The following is a 20,581-nucleotide window of genomic DNA, read 5'->3' on the forward strand; positions in this document are numbered from 1 at the left end:
GAATGGGAGCGTCTCGACTGGAAAAAGGCCGGCCTGACCAAATTACTTCCACGCCTATGCAAGATCACCTGTGAGCAGGGAACAAGCACCAAAGCACCAGCTATTCAGCATCAGTTAGTTGTGCAAAGAATACAGATAGATTTCCATCAAATGACAATATTTACAGCTTTCCTAAGTTATCAGCACCCAACGGCCACTCTAATTTCTGAGTAACTTGTAGGAATGAACATTCCTAAGGAAGTGGATGAAGAGTGGGCGACAAAGTGACTTCCACTCCTACCATCCCGTGAAATCACAGGGGGAGATGGCTGCCCAGCTCTGCTTGGCTAATCCAGTACTCCCCCAAACTACGGACTACGGGCACAGACCCTTATTTCTTAGAGTAGGCTGCAGTGAACAAATCAAAAGTAACTAAGTCAAAACCACACGGGATGAGGATGGTTTCCTACTTGCGGTCACAGTCCCTCAGAGCACTGCTCAGCGACCAACTGAGGGCATCTCCGGAACCAGGGAACCCTTTATTACATCACAGGGACACGGGGTGGCTCACCATGACAGCCTTCCTTAGCCCTACCTCATCCTCGCTCAACGCAAAGTCAGCATTCTGTACCTGGAATTTACAAGCCACGCGTGTGTTAAGACTCTGGAAAACCACCTGGCGTTAACATGTTTCCTTAAAGCCACACCTGAACCCAAATCCCTCCAGAAGAAAAATCACGGTATTTCAAACACAAACGCGTACAAATTATTCAGATACTAACGACTGTTTGAAAAACAAGACTGCAGACTTTTTTTAAAAAGGCAACTATTACAGGAAAGAATTCTATGGCCGGATCTAGATACAAAATTTCTCTTAGAAATAAACTTCCTTCATGAGAAGCAGATAAAAGTCAAGGCAGGCTCCTTTTTCCCCTACAGACACACGGTGGAGAAGAACATGGGCTGAGTGGGGAAGTCCACAGACACGGCCCCGGCCAGGGATCTGTGCGCGGTGGCCCGTTCCAGCCCGCGTCTTCCGGCCTCGGTGAGGGCTCTCCACGACAACTTCCTACCGCCACGCGCTGCGACCGAGCCGCGTGGCTGGCGTCTTCCAGTCATCAGTCCACGGCCAGCCTGTCGGCCAGGCCCACACCGGGGCTCGGAACGCGCACTCGTTACGGGGCAGAAACAACAGCAGTGCCAGATTCACTTCGGGGGCCGGGCAAAAAAACAACGTGATGCTTTTCTGTTCAGATTTTATTTGAAATCTAATTCAAATTGTCAAAGCTACAAAAAGGGGCAACATCTGTATTATTTCTGCTAAGTCACATCCTAAGACAGAATACTACTACCACCAGCAGATCCGTTATACACATCTGATGAAATTAGCACAATAAAAATTTCATCTTGAGAAACAGCCACAACGAAAGTAGTTTGTACAATATAAAACAACGACAAGTCTACAGATGCAGTTACTCGTGAGTTTACACATGCATTCACAAACAAACAAACAAAAAAACCCAGGAATGCTTTCATTTGATTTTTTTGTTTTTGGTTTTTGTTTTTTTTAAAAAAAAGAAAAACCAGACCATTCAGGCACAGAACAAAATTGCATTTCCAATAAGTGGCAGCATCTTAAAACCGTGTGTCAGTGTTTGTTTTTCTTGGACTTTTTATGAGACCTGTGTGGAGAGCGGGACTGGGATCTGGACTTCTTCCCTGATTTTTTAGGGGATCTAGACCGTGACCGCCTAGACCTTTTGGGTGTCCTTGAGCCAGACGGTGATCTGAGGAAACAAACAAACAAGAAACCAATCCATCAAGGTACCCGAGCACCAAAGCGGCGTAGCCTTACACTCTCTACAAGGGGCTGGAAGTGGGCACCCTAGAGGAAGGAGACTCGAGTGGACGCGACTGACCTTCCCTGCCAGGGAGGGGCCCACGGGCGGGCCCGCGGGTCTGCAAAGACCAACTCCAGAGCCTGCGCTACTAGAACCTGCCTCTTAAAAAGGCCCCAAACTTGAACCTCTCCTCTAGAAGGTCGAGCTCCAGATGGTGCCTAAGATCATTCACAAAGTGCTTAAAAATACACAGTAGATAATTCTCTTTGAAGAAAAGATAATTTGCAGATAATTCTCTTGGAAAAATAAAAAAGCATTTGCTACTACAATAGCATCCGAAGGCATCACTGAAATGGTGTTCCTGAAGATTTCCCAACAAAGAAATGTACATGAACATATATACATACATACATGTACGCAAGTGCCATTTATAAAAGGAGAAAGTTGTCATTCAAAAGTGTTAGCACATAAAGCAGTTGTAGCTCTCGGGAAAATTCTTCTCTGTAATAAATAAAGCATTTCTGAGCCACTTTCCCGCAACCAAAAGGTTTTAAATAAAATGTATAAAACACTAAATTACTGAAGAAGTGGTATAAATAGTATTTCTGGTATTTATTTCCACAAATCTCTACTTACAAACATGCTAACAATCTTCCTTTGGGGGAAAATAACTTTTCCTTCATATTCTACAGAAACAAACAGTGAGATGAAAGCAAAGCAGGCGTCCCGGCTCCCCACCGACCCCCGACAACAATGCGCATGTGTAAAATTCTTGGCTGGTCTTGAACTTGTTAGAAGTCTTCTTATACTTTAGTCATGAGACTGGGATAGGGGTGGAGAGAAATGACCTAAAATAAAAGTACATCTCCCTGGTTTTCTGCAATTCTTTAAAAGACCATCTGATAACCAGATTATTGTCAAGATCTGGTGGAATGACAAGGAAGCTAGTATTTGCAGTATGGTTTTTGAAAATGACTTGCATTTACCTTTTGGCTTTTTTGCTAACATCTCTGGGAGAATCTTTGTGAGATGGCCTGGACCGAGAGCTTTCTTTGTGAGATCTTTCTGGTCGCTCCGACCGCTCCGACTTGGGGGATGGGGACTTCACCCTTCGACCGCTGCTACTGCGAGAAGGGCTGGGGGAGTTACTGTGTCGCCTTTTCCTACGGAACAAAGTCGCCAAACATGTCAAGTGAGCGCCGGAGTTACTTTCCTTTTCCTAAGTTAGCTGGCAGTTCCTACCAGTTTACACTGACCACACGTTCCCTAACCATGTCAGCTGTCAGCATTATTTTCTAACCACACTCAAAGTCTTTTATATCAAGAACAAACAGGCCTCTGGACAAACTGTCAGATGAATTAGAGGAACTGGACTTTTATTTGCTACAAGAAGATTACTGGAATGATCAACAAGACTTTAAAGTTTCTGGACCAGCAACGGAGGCATTTTTTTCCCTGACCCAGTATTTTGTTGTTGTTTGTGAGACTTAAACTCGGGGCCTGGGTGCTGTAGCTGAGCTCTTTTTTGCTCAAGGCTGGCACTTGAGCCACGGCGCCACTCCCGGATTTCTGGTGGCTCATTGGAGATGAGTCTCAGGAGTGTTCCTGCCCGGGCTGGCGCTGCTGTGGTATGTTTACTACGACTAAATGAGGACAGTTAAGAGAACTGTATTGACCAGATAAGTCTTCAATGATTGGAGGTAGAGTTGGAAAGGAAGAACTGAAACCTAAAGAATAAATCAACACTTGGGGACCGTGGATGAAGGCTGTCTAGGAAACATTTACACTAGACGTTTCCCTGAGTCTGAAATGATGCCAAAATGAAAGTGACAGGCCTTTGAATGGAAACAGGTGGTATCATGGTTATCTCTAATAAGTATCCGCAGAATGACTAGGAAAGGGCGTTTTACTCTGCAGTCACATTCTGGTTTTGATTTGGATAACTTCCACTCTGTGCGACTGGAGCTCTGTTCTTAGAAAGTGAGGCAGAGGCGCGGACAGGGCACAGTGGAAGGACGCCGCTGTGTGCGCTGGGCATGGAGCCTGCAGGCCCGGGCCCGGGGCCGTCACAGGACACGCGCACCTGAGGCTGTAACCCAACCCCTCAATCAATTAGGGCTCAGGACACCACCGGGCCGTGCCAGGCGCGATGCCCTACTTAGTTAAAGCGAGAGGCAGCCAGGCGGCCCGCGAACGGGACTGATCTGATCCTGAGCTGCCACCAAAGCCCCTCCGCTCTGCGGCTGCGCGAGGACCGTCCCGACCCCGCGCCGCCCGCCACCCCAGAGCCGCCACGTGCCTCTCTTTCCTCGTCGGGGTGCACTCGTCCTTTTCCTTCTTGTCTTTGGACCGGGATTCCAACTTTTCTTTATCTTTCTTGTCTCTTTCCCGTTCTCTTTCTAATTCTTTCTCTTTCTCCTGTTGGTTGATAAGAGGAAAGTCGTTATTTCTGAAACCTGGGCTGATCCCGTGGACGTCACCACACTTGAGGAAACTTGTTTGCTTTTTTTCAGTCACTAATTAGGTGAAATTCCATTTTCAGAAAGCTAGCTACTGTTCCAGGAAAGCAAACCATCCCTTCCACCCCGGCTGGCGGGTCACACAGCGCTGAGTGTGCGTGAGTGTGCGTGAGTGTGCGCACCTCCCCGAGGGACTCGCCGCCCGCCCGCCATGCGTGTAGCCCCGGGCGCCCCCGCGGGGATTGCCCCCAACAAGCCCGGTGCTTTTGTCTTAACCTCTTTCTTACGCTGGACGTCTTGAGTGTCCAGCGCCCACGCTAGCGAGAGGACAGGGCGCCCTGGGTACAGCCTGGCACTAGCTAGAGTAGCAGCGCGGGCTGGCGGGCAGTGGGTCCCCTGAGGCCCGGGGAGGGCGGCTCTGAACGCGGGCCGCACGCAGCAGGGAGGCCGCGCCCCAGGCGGTGGGCGGCGCTCACTGCAGCACAGGGGGGGGGGGGGGGTACCGGGCCTGGGTAGGTGTGTTATCTTTGCCACTTTGTGGTAAATTTGCAGCTGTCAATGAAACTTAAGACAATGGTGGAATTACACACACACACACACACACTTCAGAGGTGGGTCTGCTACAGTTTTCAGTGTGTACAAATCACAGGACATGACTGCCCGCGCGCTCAAGCACACGCGCGCTCTGGGAGTGTGTACGATTGCATGGACTGATCCCTTACTCGTTGAAGCAGCTTATCTCTGTAGTGCTCTACTTGCTCTTGGAAACTCTGGCCTGGCTTTTTAGGTCGTTTTCCTGATTCCAGTTCATCCTGAAACTTCATAACTTTGAGCTGCGAAATAAGACCAGTTTAAAGTCAGTATTTCCCATCACTTACAGGAGCGGCCAGAACCACATGCAAATATGTGAAAGCATGCAAAAAAGCCGCTGACATCCGTTACAGGGAGAAAGGTGGCCACAGGAAAAGGGAAAACGTTTTGTTCCTGAGATTCAAGTATTTTCAAACACTTAACTACCAAGTACAAAACCAAATGCTCAGGCGGGCGCCCGGGGCCCACGCCCGCCATCCCGGCTACTCAGGAGGCTGAGATGGGAGGGTCCCCGTGCAAAGCCAGCCGGGCAGGGAATCTGTGAGACGCTCATCTCTAATTAACTAAAAACTGGTAGTGGAGCTGTGAGTCCAAGTGCTAGAGCGCCAGCCTTGAGCACAAAGAGCTCAAGGACAGTGCCCAGGCCCTGAGTTCAAGCCCCAGGACAGAACAAACCAAACCAATACCAGTTGTCAATTTGTGGTGGCCCGGTGCCACACATCCGTCCCCACGCCTCCTGACCTCGGGACAAGGCAGAAAGGCTGTTTCCTCACCACCACCAATGGCCCTAGGGCTGCTTCCATCTTCTCCTCTCCTCTCCGCACCCCACCCACCCACAATTCTACGTCCCTTCTGGATGGACGTGGGGTCCCGTCACATGCAAGGGCGCTCTGTGTCACCAGGGGCTTCCCTCAGTCCACAGCTGCCAGTGCTTAAAGCATTTTTCTTTTTTTGGCCAGTCCTGGGGCTTGGACTCAGGGCCTGAGCACTGTCCCTGGCTTCTTTTTGCTCAAGGCTAGCACTCTGCCACTTGGCCGTTTTCTGTATATGTGGTGCTGGGGAATTGAACCCATGTATACGAGGCGAGCACACTTGCCACTAGGCCATATCCCCAGCCCCAAGGAAACAGAATCTTTTAAAAGAATTAAGCATTCAGAGCATAGATAAGTCAACTTCAATTATCAAAGAAACGTTCTCACTGAACTCAAGCTTGCATTTTTTTTTTTTTGATGGCCTCAAGGTCTGAACCCCGGCCTCCCCCGGCCTCAGGCAGGAGCTCTGCGGTTCAAACCAGCCCTCCAATCCTTGGTGCTTTAGTTGTTTCTCAGATAGCCTCCCAGTAAGCACAGGGGGCAAGATGCTGGGCGGGGGAGCTCACTACTCACTGCCCCATGGGGGGGGGGGGGGGAGCAGGGACAGCAGCGCTGGGAGGGGCTGGGGGGGGGACCAGGGCCAGGAGGAACACCCGGATGGACAGAGGACACGCATGCATTTCCTGGGGTCCACCTGACTGGCTAGTTGTGATTACTGGAAAGGTTTGATCAGCCTGAGGTCTCTCTCTCGGGTCACCCGCGGTAGGCAGGCACGTCATCGGGGGGGGGGGGAGGGCAGATCCAGGGCGGTGGCGAGCTGGAGGCCAGCCTGGAGAGCAACTCCCAAACCCCTGCCTCAGGAATGAAATGCACAAACACCAGAGACATGGCTGGCTCAAGCGCTCCACGCTCCGGAGCCAGCCCCTAGCACTGCCCAACACGACCACAAATCACATCTCCCTCTGGCAGGCGTGGATAGTCTTTGACAAAACAAAAGGGAGAAGAGAGAGGAAGAGATGGAGAAAGGGAGGGACGAGCCCGAGGTAGGGCTCCACCCAACACTCCTCCTCCTGTACCAGAATAAAATGTAAGCATCACTTGGACCTACTGGGAACCGTGTCCTGTGTGACCCCGTGCTCCCAGTCACACACTTGATACTACACACATTCCAAATATGAATTCTAGTTCTGTTCACGAGAGCTCGCCTCTCCACTGCCTCTCCTGTTTCTCCATGCTACACTATCAGCCACTTAACAAGGAAGGAAACAAGCCACAGAACACAATGCACACCCCATATGGGACGTGACGCCACACCGGGAAGGCGGGGGGGGGGGGGGGCCTCACCTCGATCTCGCGGAGCTTGGCCCGCTTCTCCTCACTCATCTCCGAGTACTTGGAGAGCTTGGACTCAGCCATCTCCTCCTTGATGGGGTTGGAGTACAGGTGGTGCTCTTCAGACTTGGAGCTCTGGGTATCTTCCTCGTCTTCGCTTTCTTCTTCTTGACTTTGGAAATAAGAGTGCATTACGTGTCAAGACGGGGGAAAAAAAGCCTACTTTACAGTCTGGACTTTTTTTCACTGTCTTCGAGTATAAGTAACATTAGCAAAACCTGAGGCCAACTCAGCTGAAAAACTTGTTTTGCAAAATATTAAACAAACTACTATATTATAGACATTGGTGGGGGGGGGGCAGTCCTGGGACTTGAACTCAGCACTGTCCCTGGCTTCTTCCCGCTCAAGGCTAGCACTCTGCCACTTGAGCCACAGCGCCACTTCTGGCCGTTTTCTATATATGTGGTGCTGGGGAATCGAACCCAGGGCTTCATATATGTGAGGCAAGCGCTCTACCACTAGGCCATGTTCCCAGCCCCTTGTAGACAATTTTTACAGGCAGATTTTTCGAGTTGCAACTGAAAAAGCTCAGTACTCAAGTGTCAGGTGACTGACGGTTGTAATGGTTCTAAATCAGTGATGAAGACACAAAACCCTGAGTCCCACAGGAATGTAACACGCGTCGCGTGCAAAGCCAGCGCCCAGCAGACAGACAGCTGTCAGTCCTAGAGCAAGGCCAGTTCCAGTCTTGTCCAGAGAGATTTTGAAAATGAGCTACACTACTTTGGTAATTTTCAGTATGCACATGTTTTTAAATTTCTACTATCATTTCTGAAGGCCTGAGCAGTTTGTTCTCATTAGTTTTGGCCTTAGCTCTTAGCTACCAATTCTAGGTTCAGACTTTATTTAACATAACTTCTTACTACATTTCTTTAAAAAACAAACAGGAACCACCTAAATCCAAACAGAATTTATTAAAAATGAGGCTTTGTGGGAAGACCTATCTTTAAAAGTTTTATTACAAGTGCTATACTTCAAAAAAAAAAAAATGTGCAATGAAGTTACATAAAGCAGCCTACATAAAAAGGCGGTTTTGGATTCAGCCACTAGAGAGCAGCAGTGAGGTCTAAGAAAATTTCTAACATGCGTTTCTCCTTGCTGGGCTTCCATCATGTTTATTTTAAACACGAATTAAACATGATCATGATTTATCTGAAGTTCCTGAGAAAACTCACATAGATAAATCACAATTCCATCGATCCACACTTCTCTGGGTGACTACTGCAACCTCAATACTAAAACTGCCTCCATATTCTAAACATTATTGGAAGGATCAATTTGATGACCAAAATCCTAACAGCTTTAGAAATAAAACCCACTAAAAAATACATTTTGGTTCTTTGGTGGCTTTCCTACATTCCCTTCTTGCTTTACAAATTAAGTAATTTTTTTATGAATATACGGTTTAAAGCAATGATTCCAAAATCCTGAAAATAGGGCGAATGTCACAAAAGGATCTTGGACGTTAAAAAGTCAAAGCAAACCGCACTACACTTCCCTCACTTCCTGTCCTCCACAGTGCCCGCTATTTCCGTGAGAAAGCCTCGTTCCTGTCTTGTGAGTATTTCCCCGGGAGCAGCTGTGTCCCTGGAAAGCCGTCTCTAGGGCCAGCTCACCTCTCCGCAGCAAGCTGCCCCCCAGGCGCTGACTGGCCACATTCCTCAGCGACGACCCAGAGGCCCCGCTCCTTCCTCAAGCCACCCAAGGCACGTTCTGTGCGAGGACACAAAGGAGCTTTCTCTCTGCTCCTTCTTCTACTGGAGAACACTCAATTAGACTTTTAAAAACAAAAAAACCTCAGTGCTGTGTGCCTGGTGCAGTTTCGTCCTATTTGAAAACGTACACGGTAAAACGTGTTAAATGCTTCCTAAAAATTACCCCTACAATTGTAATGTATTGACCACCACCTGTTAGCAACAACTTGACTGCCAGAGCAAAAATAAAAATGTCTTCCTATTTCCGAGAAAATGGGGCTTTCTCCTTGGTTCTTAGTTCTTGTGAAGTGTACACATGAGCAAAGGGAAAGAAGACGAAGGCCAGAAACCAAACTATTATTTATTCACTGGAAAAAGAATGGAAGTGTCAAAGCCATCCTCTCCCAAATTCCTAAGAGGAAGTCTTCCCCCATCCCATCCCATCCCCCCCCACCGTGATCTGCACGGACCCCTAATGGAAAGGAGGGTGTGGACCCACAAGAAACTGAGCAGGTGCAAAACTGAGATTCTTACTTTTGATTTTCTTCTTCTTCTGATTCTTCATGCTGATCAAATAACTCCCACTTAGAAGTTGTTACAGCTGAGTAGAGAGGGGAAAAGGATGAAATTCCATAAGATAACTTGGCATTCTTACCGCAGCACACAAGCCCAACTTTAGAAGTGAAGTTTTTCATTACAGGAGTTCTTATCTACGTTTATTCCTTGAATAGCCAATTCTACATGCAAAGTAAATCTCTTTCCTCACACCTCCACTACCATGAAGTGACCAAAAAAAAAAAAATCCTGTCATTTCTGTGTCAGATGGGGAGATGCGTTCCAGTTAGAACCTACCAATATGAACAATGAAGCCAAGAATATGGTCCAAACCTCACCTGCAACGACTAAGCGTTGTGGAAGGGTCTAAGTGGTTTCTCTGAAACTGACCTCTAAGCCATTTCCCCATTTTCTCACAATACCTTAACCTGAAAGGTCTGCCGTAATGTCTCCATTACTCTCCAAGCCTCTGTTACCGCAATGCTAACCACAATGAAAGCTCACCCCTGACATAAAATAGAGAGCTTTAGAAAAACAGTGTACACAGAAAAAGAAAACACTCAGAAACACCAGGGGTACCTACAAATCCTCCCTCTGTCCCAAGTAATAGGGAGGGAGCCCAGAACCTCGCGTGTGCCGAGCAAACGCTCTGCTGTGGACATCTCCACTGTGGAGTTCTAGAAGTCTCCACTCACCCTGTGCTTCCAGTTCGGATTCATCGACAGCTTCCCACTTGGATGGGGCCACCTTAAATATCGGCTCGTTCTTCTTGGAGTCTTCAGTAGCATCCACTGTTGGAGAGAGAAGCGTTACCGCTGACCGCAGGGGGAGCCGGATGGGACTCCTTAGAAAGTATCTACCGCACAGAACTAGGCAGCCCCGCGCGGTCCCAAGAGACTCCTAGCTTGAGGAGGCTGCCCCCGGGAGGCCGCGAGGCCGGGTGGATCGGGGAGGCCGCGAGGCCGGGCGGGTCGGGGAGGCCGCGAGGCCGGGCGGATCGGGGAGGCCGCGAGGCCGGGAGGATCGGGGAGGCCGCGAGGCCGGGCGGGTCGGGGAGGCCGCGAGGCCGGGTGGGTCGGGGAGGCCGCGAGGCCGGGTGGATGGGGGAGGCCGCGAGGATCGGGGAGGCCGCGAGGCCGGGTGGATGGGGAGGCCACGAGGCCGGGTGGATCGGGGAGGCCGCGAGGCCGGGTGGATGGGGAGGCCACGAGGCCGGGTGGATGGGGGAGGCCGCGAGGCCGGGTGGATGGGGAGGCCGGGTGGATCGGGGAGGCCGCGAGGCCGGGTGGATCGGGGAGGCCGGGTGGATCGGGGAGGCCGCGAGGCCGGGTGGATGGGGGAGGCCGCGAGGCCGGGTGGATGGGGGAGGCCGCGAGGCCGGGAGGATCGGGGAGGCCGCGAGGCCGGGTGGATCGGAGAGGCCACGAGGCCGGGTGGATGGGGAGGCCACGAGGCCGGGTGGATGGGGGAGGCCGCGAGGCCGGGTGGATGGGGGAGGCCGCGAGGCCGGGAGGATCGGGGAGGCCGCGAGGCCGGAGGGTCGGGGAGGCCGCGAGGCCGGGTGGATGGGGAGGCCACGAGGCCGGGTGGATCGGGGAGGCCGCGAGGCCGGGTGGATCGGGGAGGCCGCGAGGCCGGGTGGATGGGGAGGCCACGAGGCCGGGTGGATCGGGGAGGCCGCGAGGCCGGGTGGATGGGGAGGCCACGAGGCCGGGTGGATGGGGAGGCCACGAGGCCGGGTGGATCGGGGAGGCCGCGAGGATCGGGGAGGCCGCGAGGCTGGGTGGATCAGGGAGGCCGCGAGGCCGGGTGGATCGGGGAGGCCGCGAGGCCGGGTGGATCGGGGAGGCCGCGAGGCCGGGTGGATGGGGAGGCCGCGAGGCCGGGTGGATGGGGAGGCCGCGTGTCCGCGCGTGGGCTTACGAGGCACTCCGTCCAGGTCGTCGTCCAGGCTCTTGATGGGGACGCCGTCCAGGTCGTCCATGGGAGCGGCGTCAATGGGGACGCCGTCCACGTCCTCCAGAGGCGCGCCGTCCAGCTCCTCTTCGATGGGCGCGCCATCCAGGTCGTCCGGCACGTCCTGCGCGACAGGGACCGCTCTGACACCCGCCTCTGCTCGCGGGTCACCACAGTGCCAGACCGGCCGGCCCTCCAGCGCCGGGCCACGCTGGCCGCACACCCCAGAGCCCCGTCGCCGGGACGGTTCTTTATCTGCTACCCACCAGGTGTCCCTGGTGCCAGGTGCTACCCAAGTTGCTAAGGGGCAAAAACCACAGGCCTTCCTGTCACAGAGCTTAGGAAGCTTCTGTGGCTGCTGGAGGAGCACATCAAGAAAGCACATGATCACACCTGCGCACACGCGCACACACACACCTGTGCGTGTGCACACACCCCTGCGCCACCAAGGAGACCCGCACGGCCATCCTAACGAAGAGAGTAACAAGCAAGTTCACTTAAAGAGGCTCCTGCAAGCGAGGCTTAGGCTGAGCTCTGGTAATTTCCATGAAGAGAAGTTCCAGAAAAGAGGGAAGAGCACACCCAAGGTCACCAGTAGGAGACTGTTCATTTAAGAAACAAACTGGGTTGCAGCAAGGAAGACGCTGCCCCAGTGAACAGGGAAACAGCTGCCTTAGCAGGGTGCAGACGGAGAGTGCAAGAGCGGCTTGGGTGAGAGGGAAGAGAGCGGGTGACACCCCCCGCAACCACGCCACTGCCACCGAGGACCCGGAGCCCGAGAGGCAAGCGCCGCACGCGGTGGCTGACAGGGCTTGGCAGAGATGCAGGGGCGTGGAGGGGGCACGCGGAGGGCTGGCGTGAGTGGCGTGCCCCCCTCACCCCACCCCACCCCACCCCGGGGGGCACGGAGGGCTGGCGGGAGCGGCGTGCCCCCTCACCCCACCCCATGGCGCTGGGCGTCCCGCGGGGACCGCGCTTCCCCACACGCACTACTCAGTGACCACAGGCGCTGCAACACTTCAGTAGGCATCGTTTGCCTATTAACATAGGCGAGGCAAAGCTGTGCCCACGAGGTTAGGCTTATTACACTGCTTTTTCCCCTCGTGGGGCTTGAACTCGGGGCCTGGGCGCTGTCCCTGAGGCTCTTGAGCTCCAGGGCCCCAGTGCTACTTCCCGCTTGCTGGAGATGAGTCTCATGCACTCTCCTGCTCCTCAGCCCTCAGCCCCCTGAGTAGCTAGCTAGGATCCACCAGCTTTACATGCATTTCCAATGCAGGGATAGAGTCAGGAAGACAATGCACTGACCCAGGCCCTCTGGGGTGTTTTTACTACTAACCTGTCAAAAGTGTTTATGTGTCAGCAAATAAAACAGCCACCAATGTTCACATAACACAACAAAACCATATGTAACTTGGGACTCCTGAGCTCCTGCTACTCACATGTGGAACATATGCATCATTCTCCTCCCCAAAACCTCCTTCAAAAATAGACCAAGACAAAATGCCTACCTCTGCTTCTTTTTCTTCGATAATATTTACAAGTCCTAAGAATATATTCTGTAGTTTGATCAAAAATGGCTCTGGATAGATTGCCCAATCTTCCCAAGCTCGGAAGCAGGTCATTACCCGTTGCTAAATAAATAAGAAACACACAGTGAGTTCTGGGGATACTTGAGACATTATGTCTCACACTTCAGTCCCTATGAACGACCATCATAATTTGTTAAATCTCCTGTAAGCTGATATTTTTCCTCCCCAGTCCTGGGCCTTGAACTCAGGGCCTGAGCACGGTCCCTGGCTTCTTTTTGCTCAAGGCTAGCACTCTGCCACTTGAGCCACAGCGCCCCTTCTGGCCTTTTCTATATATGTGGTGCTGGGGAATCGAGCCCAGGGCTTCACGTATACAAGGCGAGCACTCTTGCCACTAGGCCATATCCCCAGCCCCAAACTGACATTTTTTTAAACTAAAATTTATGAGGGAAAAGCCAGCAAAAATAATAGTTAAAGAACCAGCAACTGCTTTTTACCACTTCAAAAGTCCACACCTACACTGGGTGGACTCAATGTGAGCCAGATTCTGAAACACACACACACACACACGCGCGCGCGCGCGCGCGCGCGTTGACTTGACTTGGGATAGCTGGAAACAAAGTCACAGTTCCAACATGAATCCCTTCCGGTCCAATGAGGAACTTCTTGTTTCCGACCCATTCTCTCTGCCCATTCCCTAATGTTTTCCCTAAGTTGTAACTTACGGTCAACACTGAAGGTCAAATAGTTTTTAAACAGAGTGGCTTCAAGTCCCTCTAAAATGGTAATAATCACTGGGCATTTTTCCAAGCTTAAAAAAAAATTAAAGTCTTCTTCCCATAAAAAAAAAACTAACATACCCAATTATCAATAAGTAATTATTTGGCTCTGATTGGCTTAACACTGGTCTAAGCATAAGAGGCTAGAGAAATCTTGCCCTCCAATGCCCTCCTCCTATTAAACATATTAGGGAAAAATAGTAAAAATACACATACCTTAAAGTTTTCAGATTGTAAATGGCCTTGAATTGTACGATAGGTAGCATTGAGGTCTGAAAATATCTGACATAACTTTGTTTCAAAACTGAAAATTAAATAATAATAGTCTTTAAAACAGAATTGGTTTAAAAAAAAAAAAAAAACCATCCTCCTCAGTATGCTAGCCAATGAAACCCCCCCTGGACTTAAAATACCCATTAGTTGAGAAATCCTTAAAAATCAACAGCTAGGTAGCTGTAAAACTATAAATGAATTGATCCCTTTTTACTCTGGATTTTTCTCCTGCAAAGTCCTCAAGCCTTAAGTTCTCTCCATTAGCAAAGAAACTTTACATCTAGGATATTTTGAGCCATCAAAAATGAGCTAATCAAAAAGTGAAGTGACTTGGGGTTCAAGTCAAGCAAAGCTTAACAGCAGTTAAGAAGCAGGACCCCAGCTTCTAAATGTCATTGTAGTCAACAATTTCTCCCTGAATCTAGCTCACAAAGACAGAGAGATTCTGTGACTCTGAGTTCTGTGAATCTGCAGCATAACCCTCTATCTGCTGCTCTAGAAAACGTGGGGGTAGGATAATCACTACACGTGACCTTACGGTTTATACCTTTCAGCTAAATTAGGAATAAAAGTGAGGTTGCTTGAAACTCCTTTTTGTGTTCTATTGTCAATAATTAAGAGGCTAATACAAAATCAAAGTTTTGCAAGACCTGTTAATTCAACTTACAACAGAGCAGTCCAATGGAGTCAAGTCTATTTTTTTAATTTTACAAAATGAATAAATTCAAATTACTTATTAGTGAAGGAGGCTAACAAAGCGATCCTCTTGTCTAAACTCCTTTTACGTATATGTGTATATAATATATACATATTTTGTTGTTTCAGGACTACCACCTGATACCATTATACTTACAATTTCCTATAATATGAAGCATTGGCAACTTTGGCTGAAGAGTTGTACAAAACATCAGAAACCAAATATAATCTGGCAATCTATAATACCAAAAGATAATACAAAATCAATTTAAAATCAATGCAGTTAGCCAATATTGTATTCTAAACAACAAACCTGTATTCGCATTTCTTGGAATCAGTGGCATTTGGGTAATGTTTGAATGTAATTAAATAATCGCTACGATTTACAAGAGACTGAACATCTCGACAACTGTGACTCTGGCAAGAATTAAATCTGATCCTTCTTTTACATTTCAACTTGTGGAAAACGTTGTGTTACCAACGAAAATAGTTTCCCAGGCAGAAGGACAATAAGACTACACAGGAAAGATCTCATTAGTCAATTTTTTTTCATGCAAAAAGGAAACTAATTATAAGCCAAAAACAAGTCAAGTACCGCCTCCTGCCCACACTGGCTTCTCAGCCTCGTCATCGGCTAGGCGGGTGTGAGCCCAGTGCTGGCTTGGCTTCTTCCTGACTGCATGTTCGCAGGGAACGATCACGGCGTACCTTTTTAGGAAGAGGCGTCTTTAGGATGGACAGTGACTCAGTAATGCAGTCCACTATCTCCTCGGCAGCTTCGGCATTGTTCAGACAGAAAACCATTGCGTCTCCAATGTCATTTTTCCTTGGCGTTAATCCCCGCAAGATTTCCTCCAATTTGTCTCTCTGTCTAAATACAGTGTTAAGCTTATAAACATCTACATAGAAATCTCAAGTGCCATTGAAGCTTTTGCTCACAAACTAATTAAGACCCACCAAGATGGAGTAGGTCTGCAGCATGCACTCTATTAAGTCTCTTGAGTTTGTTAGATTTTGTAGGCATTTATAAAGAATAAGGAAGAACAGTTTTCAGGGAACTAATGAAAGAATCCAGCTGAGGTGTTCTTAGCTTCCAAAGGAAGCATATTTTAACTTAGGGCATTGTCACAGGTCTTCACGGGTGCCAATCCTATTTTCCCATTCCACTGGAGCAGCCCTTCCTAGGAGTCTCTTCAGAAGAGCAGCTTGAACTGGCTGGAGCAGCCGTTCCTGGGCGTCTCTCTCAAGAGCAGCTTGAACTGGGCTCCGCCACCAACGGCACGCTGGGAAGAGCTCCAGTGTGGCGGGCTCTGGGGTCTCTGCCAGTTACTCTACTGACGCAGGGAGCCGTAAACAACAGGTAAAGAATAGGTGGGCAGGGGTGTGTTCTAACAACACCAAGAGGGACTGGGGAGAGGGGAGGGGGGCGGGCAGGGGCCTGGGGCAGTGCTGAGCTTTGGACTCAGGGCTGTGTGCTTGCCAGGCAGGTCTTCCATCAGAACTGCACCTGCAGCCTTGTGGGCATTAGTTCTGTCTCAGGTGGGGTAGTGGGTATCTCTGCCTGGGGTTGGCCCCCGCCTTCTGTCCTCCCACCCATGCCCTCAGCTGGAACCACACACCTGGCCTATGGACTTAACACTGCCCTAACTCTTGATCCTCTACCATGACCGCCCAAGTCGCTGCCGTTACAGACGGGAACCACCAAGGCTGGCTTCAACTACGAATGTTTAGGAGCCTATCACTAATTTTATCAAGGTCACTAGGGAGCACACGTGCATTTGCCAAGACGTTAAAATTACAAAGCATATAGTAAAAGATGTTCTATTTGAAACATTCAAAAGTGAGAACTATCGTTTCATTGTAGAGTTAGGAGCATCTAAGATTGTTAAAACAACTTTCTCAGAACATACAACAGAAAAGGAAACATCTTACTCTTCCTTCAGCGCCCCCTTTTTACTGGGCTCTTCTACAAACGCTTCTGTCTCCTGCTCTTCCGACATGCCATGGAGGTATGGATTTAATGGTGGTGGCCTCCAAAAAGATCCGTTCTTGAACATACGAAAATCCTCTGTCCTCCACTTAGTTGGAGAATCACCCTAATGTACACCCAAAAGTGTTAGTGGAAAGTTCTGGCACTCAGAGTCAAGAATCACAAAGGAATTTAATTCTACTTGCCTGCAGAATAGAATAAAGCTTCCACCTATAATAGACATGGGCTGGTGTCTGGTTTTCAAATAAGAACCTACGTAAAATAAAACAGAACATTAAATATCACAATCTTTCAGAAAGAGCTATCTCATACTGAAAATAAACAGGAAAGACTATTTACCAAGTAAGCACTAAATGAACCCAAAGCAAGGACCCCAGAAAGGCAACTCTCACCCATTACTCCCTGTAGCCAACCTCTTCTCTGACCCAGACCGCCCGGACCACTACTGCTAGCCCTGAGAGAAAGTGGCTGTGCTGGGTGTGATAATCATGTCATTATGTAATCTCCAAAGCAGTGGTGCACACTATGCACGAATATGACACCACGTCAGCTCAGAAGAGACGCCCTTACCTTCCTAACTCATTTGTCCAACTCTATGACTCTCAGTGAGAAACAGTGAAAACCATTTTCCTCTTAGAGAATGCTAACAAACAAAAACTGCTATTAAGTTACATCAAAAGGGAACTGGCCTAACACATTCTCCTCTACTTACTAAGACCAAGTATGACTCAATATTGGAAAGAGCTCTGGAACCTAGCTACCATCTGGATAAAGCTGGAGGACATCATGCTAAGGTAAGTGAGACCCAGGACAAGTGCTGTGTGATTCCACCCCTAGGTACCCATGGAATTTACGACAAAGTGGAAGAGTGGCTGCCAGGGCAGGGGGCGTGGAACTGTTGTCTGATGGGTTCCAGAGGAGAAAACAGGTCTAGAAATGGATGGCAGTAATGGCGGCCATCCATGTGAATGTACTCAAGACCACTCGATGGCACTGTTATATTAGCAAGCTTCGTTATACTTGTCATAGTGACAACTGCCATAACCGTTAGGGTATCACAACTTTTAGAAAACGCGCACCTGAACATAGGGTTGTTGATTTCTCTGTTCATAATCATAGCTTCAAACATCGGCCCTTCACGTACAACAAACTCTATCATTCGATGTATCAGAGCGAGCAAATTCCTACAACAACAACACAGTTAAAGAAAATGGATTCAGACCTACCACTATAGAAAGCTACACTTGATCTAAGTTACTACAATTGTGCAGAAAAAGATTATTGTGCTGACTAGCAGAATTGGAGCCTATGTTAACACGTGTGCATTAGGAGGGGCCAGGGCGGTGGAGGCAGGGCAGAGGGAAGGGCAGGTGAGGGTGGGGAGCCACAACACGGCATCGTAGCAGTAAGACTGAATTTTCTAAATGCCACTTCATTCTAGTCTCCAAGTGCAAAGTATTAAATTCTGAATCACAACTAATTAGAAGGCTGCAAGTATATGAAAACAGTAACTTAGAGCTTTGTATGTTATTGAAACCATCTAAAAATTTGCACACTGTGTTTTAAAGAAAATATTCCTAACCCAAGCACTTTGTGGTAGTATTTTAAAAATATTACAACAATGACTATAATGTGTGAAATGCAAAACTACGTAACAAATTTAAGGCCTGATTCAATAAAAGATCCATCCAATCACCGTGCTTTTCTTATATGCACACACCAGATGGAATTTTCATTAAATCTGACCTTTAATGAGGCAACATCCCTTTGGACCACACTTCAAACTCGTTTTGAGACTCATGAAATGTATACTTCTGCCTGTGTATTATCAACCAATGCTATTATTTCGCCACAGCCATAAATAAGTCAAGTCCCAAGTCCCACTCTTTCCAAAATAAGGGATATAGTGAGAAGGCCTTCTCATTAGATTCCAATGGGTAAGTCAAAAATAAATGTGAGTAACTTGGTATTCGTTTGATTGTATGGATTCATACAAACTCTTCATCTTAAAATCTCTACTAAGAGACTTCAAAAATAATTTCAGACACTGACTATGCTGTCAGGCAAAAATGAGTCGGCTGCGTTTTTATTTCTAAGCGGCCTTTGGTTTCTCCTTTCACCAGTGCTCTGGTATGTGGCATTGACAAGTTAACCATCGGGAGAGCAAAAGGATATTGGCTCATGGTATAAGGCAAACACTGTCACATCTTTAGCATTCCCGGCTCAACTTAGGTTCTTATAACTGCTAGGATATAAATATAGTTATAGAACAAGACAGCTTGGTTTTGGCTCTATGATGGCCTGCTTCAGAGTATCTAAACAGTAAAATAACCTCTTATGTTCGAGATAATTATTCTGTCACAGTTTCAAATAAACCTACTTATGTGGACACTAAAATTTCTACACAGTTGTGGAAAAGAATACTTTAAAATTCTGAAGGAAGGTCAAAAAATTATATGAAGATTTAAGTATTTACAAAGGGGAAACTATACATGTAAAATACTAGCTCAACAACCTTAACTGGTCAAAACAAAAAAGCATGGCTTATTTTGAACTTTAAAATTTTTTTTCTTTCATGAAAATTATCGGCTGTCCTGCAAGGATGCAGTTCGTGACGTCCCACTACAAAGGGAGTCTCGGCCTTTAAACAGTTAATGACATTATTTTTCAAGAAAGGGAGATAAAATCACTATTCATTTCCAAAATTCCAACTCGTATTATCAGCCAAATTAAAGCTAACGGGAATTTTGTGAATGTAATATATATGACCACTTACGAGGTGGACAAATGCTACAACACCCAGAAACTTGTTGTAAATTAAGTCAAAAGCAACTTGACCTCAGTATTAAAGATACACGAAGAAAGAATTTAGCAAGTTTAAAACCACTGTATTTGTTCTAGCAGTAACTTAAGATTTTACAGCCAAATGTACACTCAAAATTTTGTTCAGAAATAAGCTGAGCCACACACCTGAGGTTTCTATTGAATATATAGTTTTGAGTACTAAAAAAATTTCCTGTGAATGCTTTATCACCAGTGGAAAAAAATAACCCACAATAGTTTTAAATAGGCTTGTAACTGGTAAAAATCTATGTTTAGAAAGTTAAGAGCTCCAGTTTTCTTTAAGTGTTACATATGATTATTTAAAATCAAAATCTGACAATTGGTTGTTGCTAACCCGAATTCAAGATTAAAGAATTGCAACGATACTCTACTTAAGTAATGTATAATTTTCTTACTTAAAAAAAAAATGGTGACTTTTCTACCAGCATGAAACAGTGTAGTACAAAAAGATGTTAGGTTTTAAAGTGCATTATTTTATTTTTAAAATGGAAATTATCTTATTCTGGGCAACCACAATAAAAAAATAAAAATTAAATTAAATTAAATTAAAAAAATTGTCTCTCATTTACTATAAAACCACATTTATTGGATTGATCGTACCAATGTCTGGTCAAAAACTGTATACTTTCCCAATCCAGCCCATGATGTTTCCTGGTCCCCCGCTGCCGCAGACAGTTCAGCTGGTGTTGCTCACCAAGGCCAAGGTCAAAGAGAATTTGGTATTTTGTGTTCATTTATTATTCAACCAGTGTTGTGTTCCTGTGTTTGGGAAAAGGCTTAGCTTGACTGAGCAAGAGCACAACCTACAGCATGAATTCTTCCATATTCATAAGTGTATTGACAAAGAAAACAAAGCAGAAAGAAACGTAAAAGTGATCTAAACATCTTTGTTACTGTGGAAAAAAGTTGTTCCTACTATGTCCACTGTCCATGAATAGGGATTTCTTCCTAAAATCAATTAGGGGGAAGAAAAAAAAAAAACTATGCCTTCATTAAAAAACTAAAGCCAAGGTTGAGTATTAAATGCACAGTTCAAACACTTAAAAAAAAAAAAGAAAAGAAAAGCAACATACTGGATCAAATTCTATCATCTAAAATTCACAATACATTTTATTTAAAGTGTCTACTTCCCCCTCGCAATCGTTTAACATTACTAGACCAACAACTCAAGATTAAGCCAGTAAATACATT

At 47.5% G+C, this 20,581-nt stretch overlaps 1 protein-coding gene across 4 annotated transcripts in view; it reads right to left on the minus strand.

Moving 5' to 3' along the window:
• Positions 1-1,220: 1,220 nt before the first annotated feature.
• The window catches only part of LOC125342648 (U2 snRNP associated SURP domain containing), a 35,168-nt gene continuing 15,807 nt past the window's right edge, over positions 1,221-20,581 (minus strand). For all 4 annotated transcript variants that reach the window (XM_048334950.1, XM_048334951.1, XM_048334952.1 and 1 more), the window contains 15 exons: positions 17,626-17,730; positions 16,732-16,798; positions 16,489-16,652; positions 15,265-15,427; positions 14,714-14,793; positions 13,804-13,891; positions 12,788-12,910; positions 11,247-11,403; positions 10,019-10,114; positions 9,303-9,369; positions 7,027-7,186; positions 5,002-5,112; positions 4,120-4,238; positions 2,807-2,983; positions 1,221-1,766 (listed from right to left, as the gene is read on the minus strand). In XM_048334950.1, the coding sequence (XP_048190907.1) occupies positions 1,628-1,766; positions 2,807-2,983; positions 4,120-4,238; positions 5,002-5,112; positions 7,027-7,186; positions 9,303-9,369; positions 10,019-10,114; positions 11,247-11,403; positions 12,788-12,910; positions 13,804-13,891; positions 14,714-14,793; positions 15,265-15,427; positions 16,489-16,652; positions 16,732-16,798; positions 17,626-17,730 (1,816 nt within the window). In that variant the 3' untranslated portion in view covers positions 1,221-1,627. The remainder of the gene's footprint in view (positions 1,767-2,806; positions 2,984-4,119; positions 4,239-5,001; positions 5,113-7,026; positions 7,187-9,302; positions 9,370-10,018; positions 10,115-11,246; positions 11,404-12,787; positions 12,911-13,803; positions 13,892-14,713; positions 14,794-15,264; positions 15,428-16,488; positions 16,653-16,731; positions 16,799-17,625; positions 17,731-20,581) is intronic.

The sequence above is a fragment of the Perognathus longimembris genome, chromosome 26 (genome assembly GCF_023159225.1).
Source record: "Perognathus longimembris pacificus isolate PPM17 chromosome 26, ASM2315922v1, whole genome shotgun sequence".
Taxonomy (NCBI): Eukaryota; Metazoa; Chordata; class Mammalia; order Rodentia; family Heteromyidae; genus Perognathus; species Perognathus longimembris.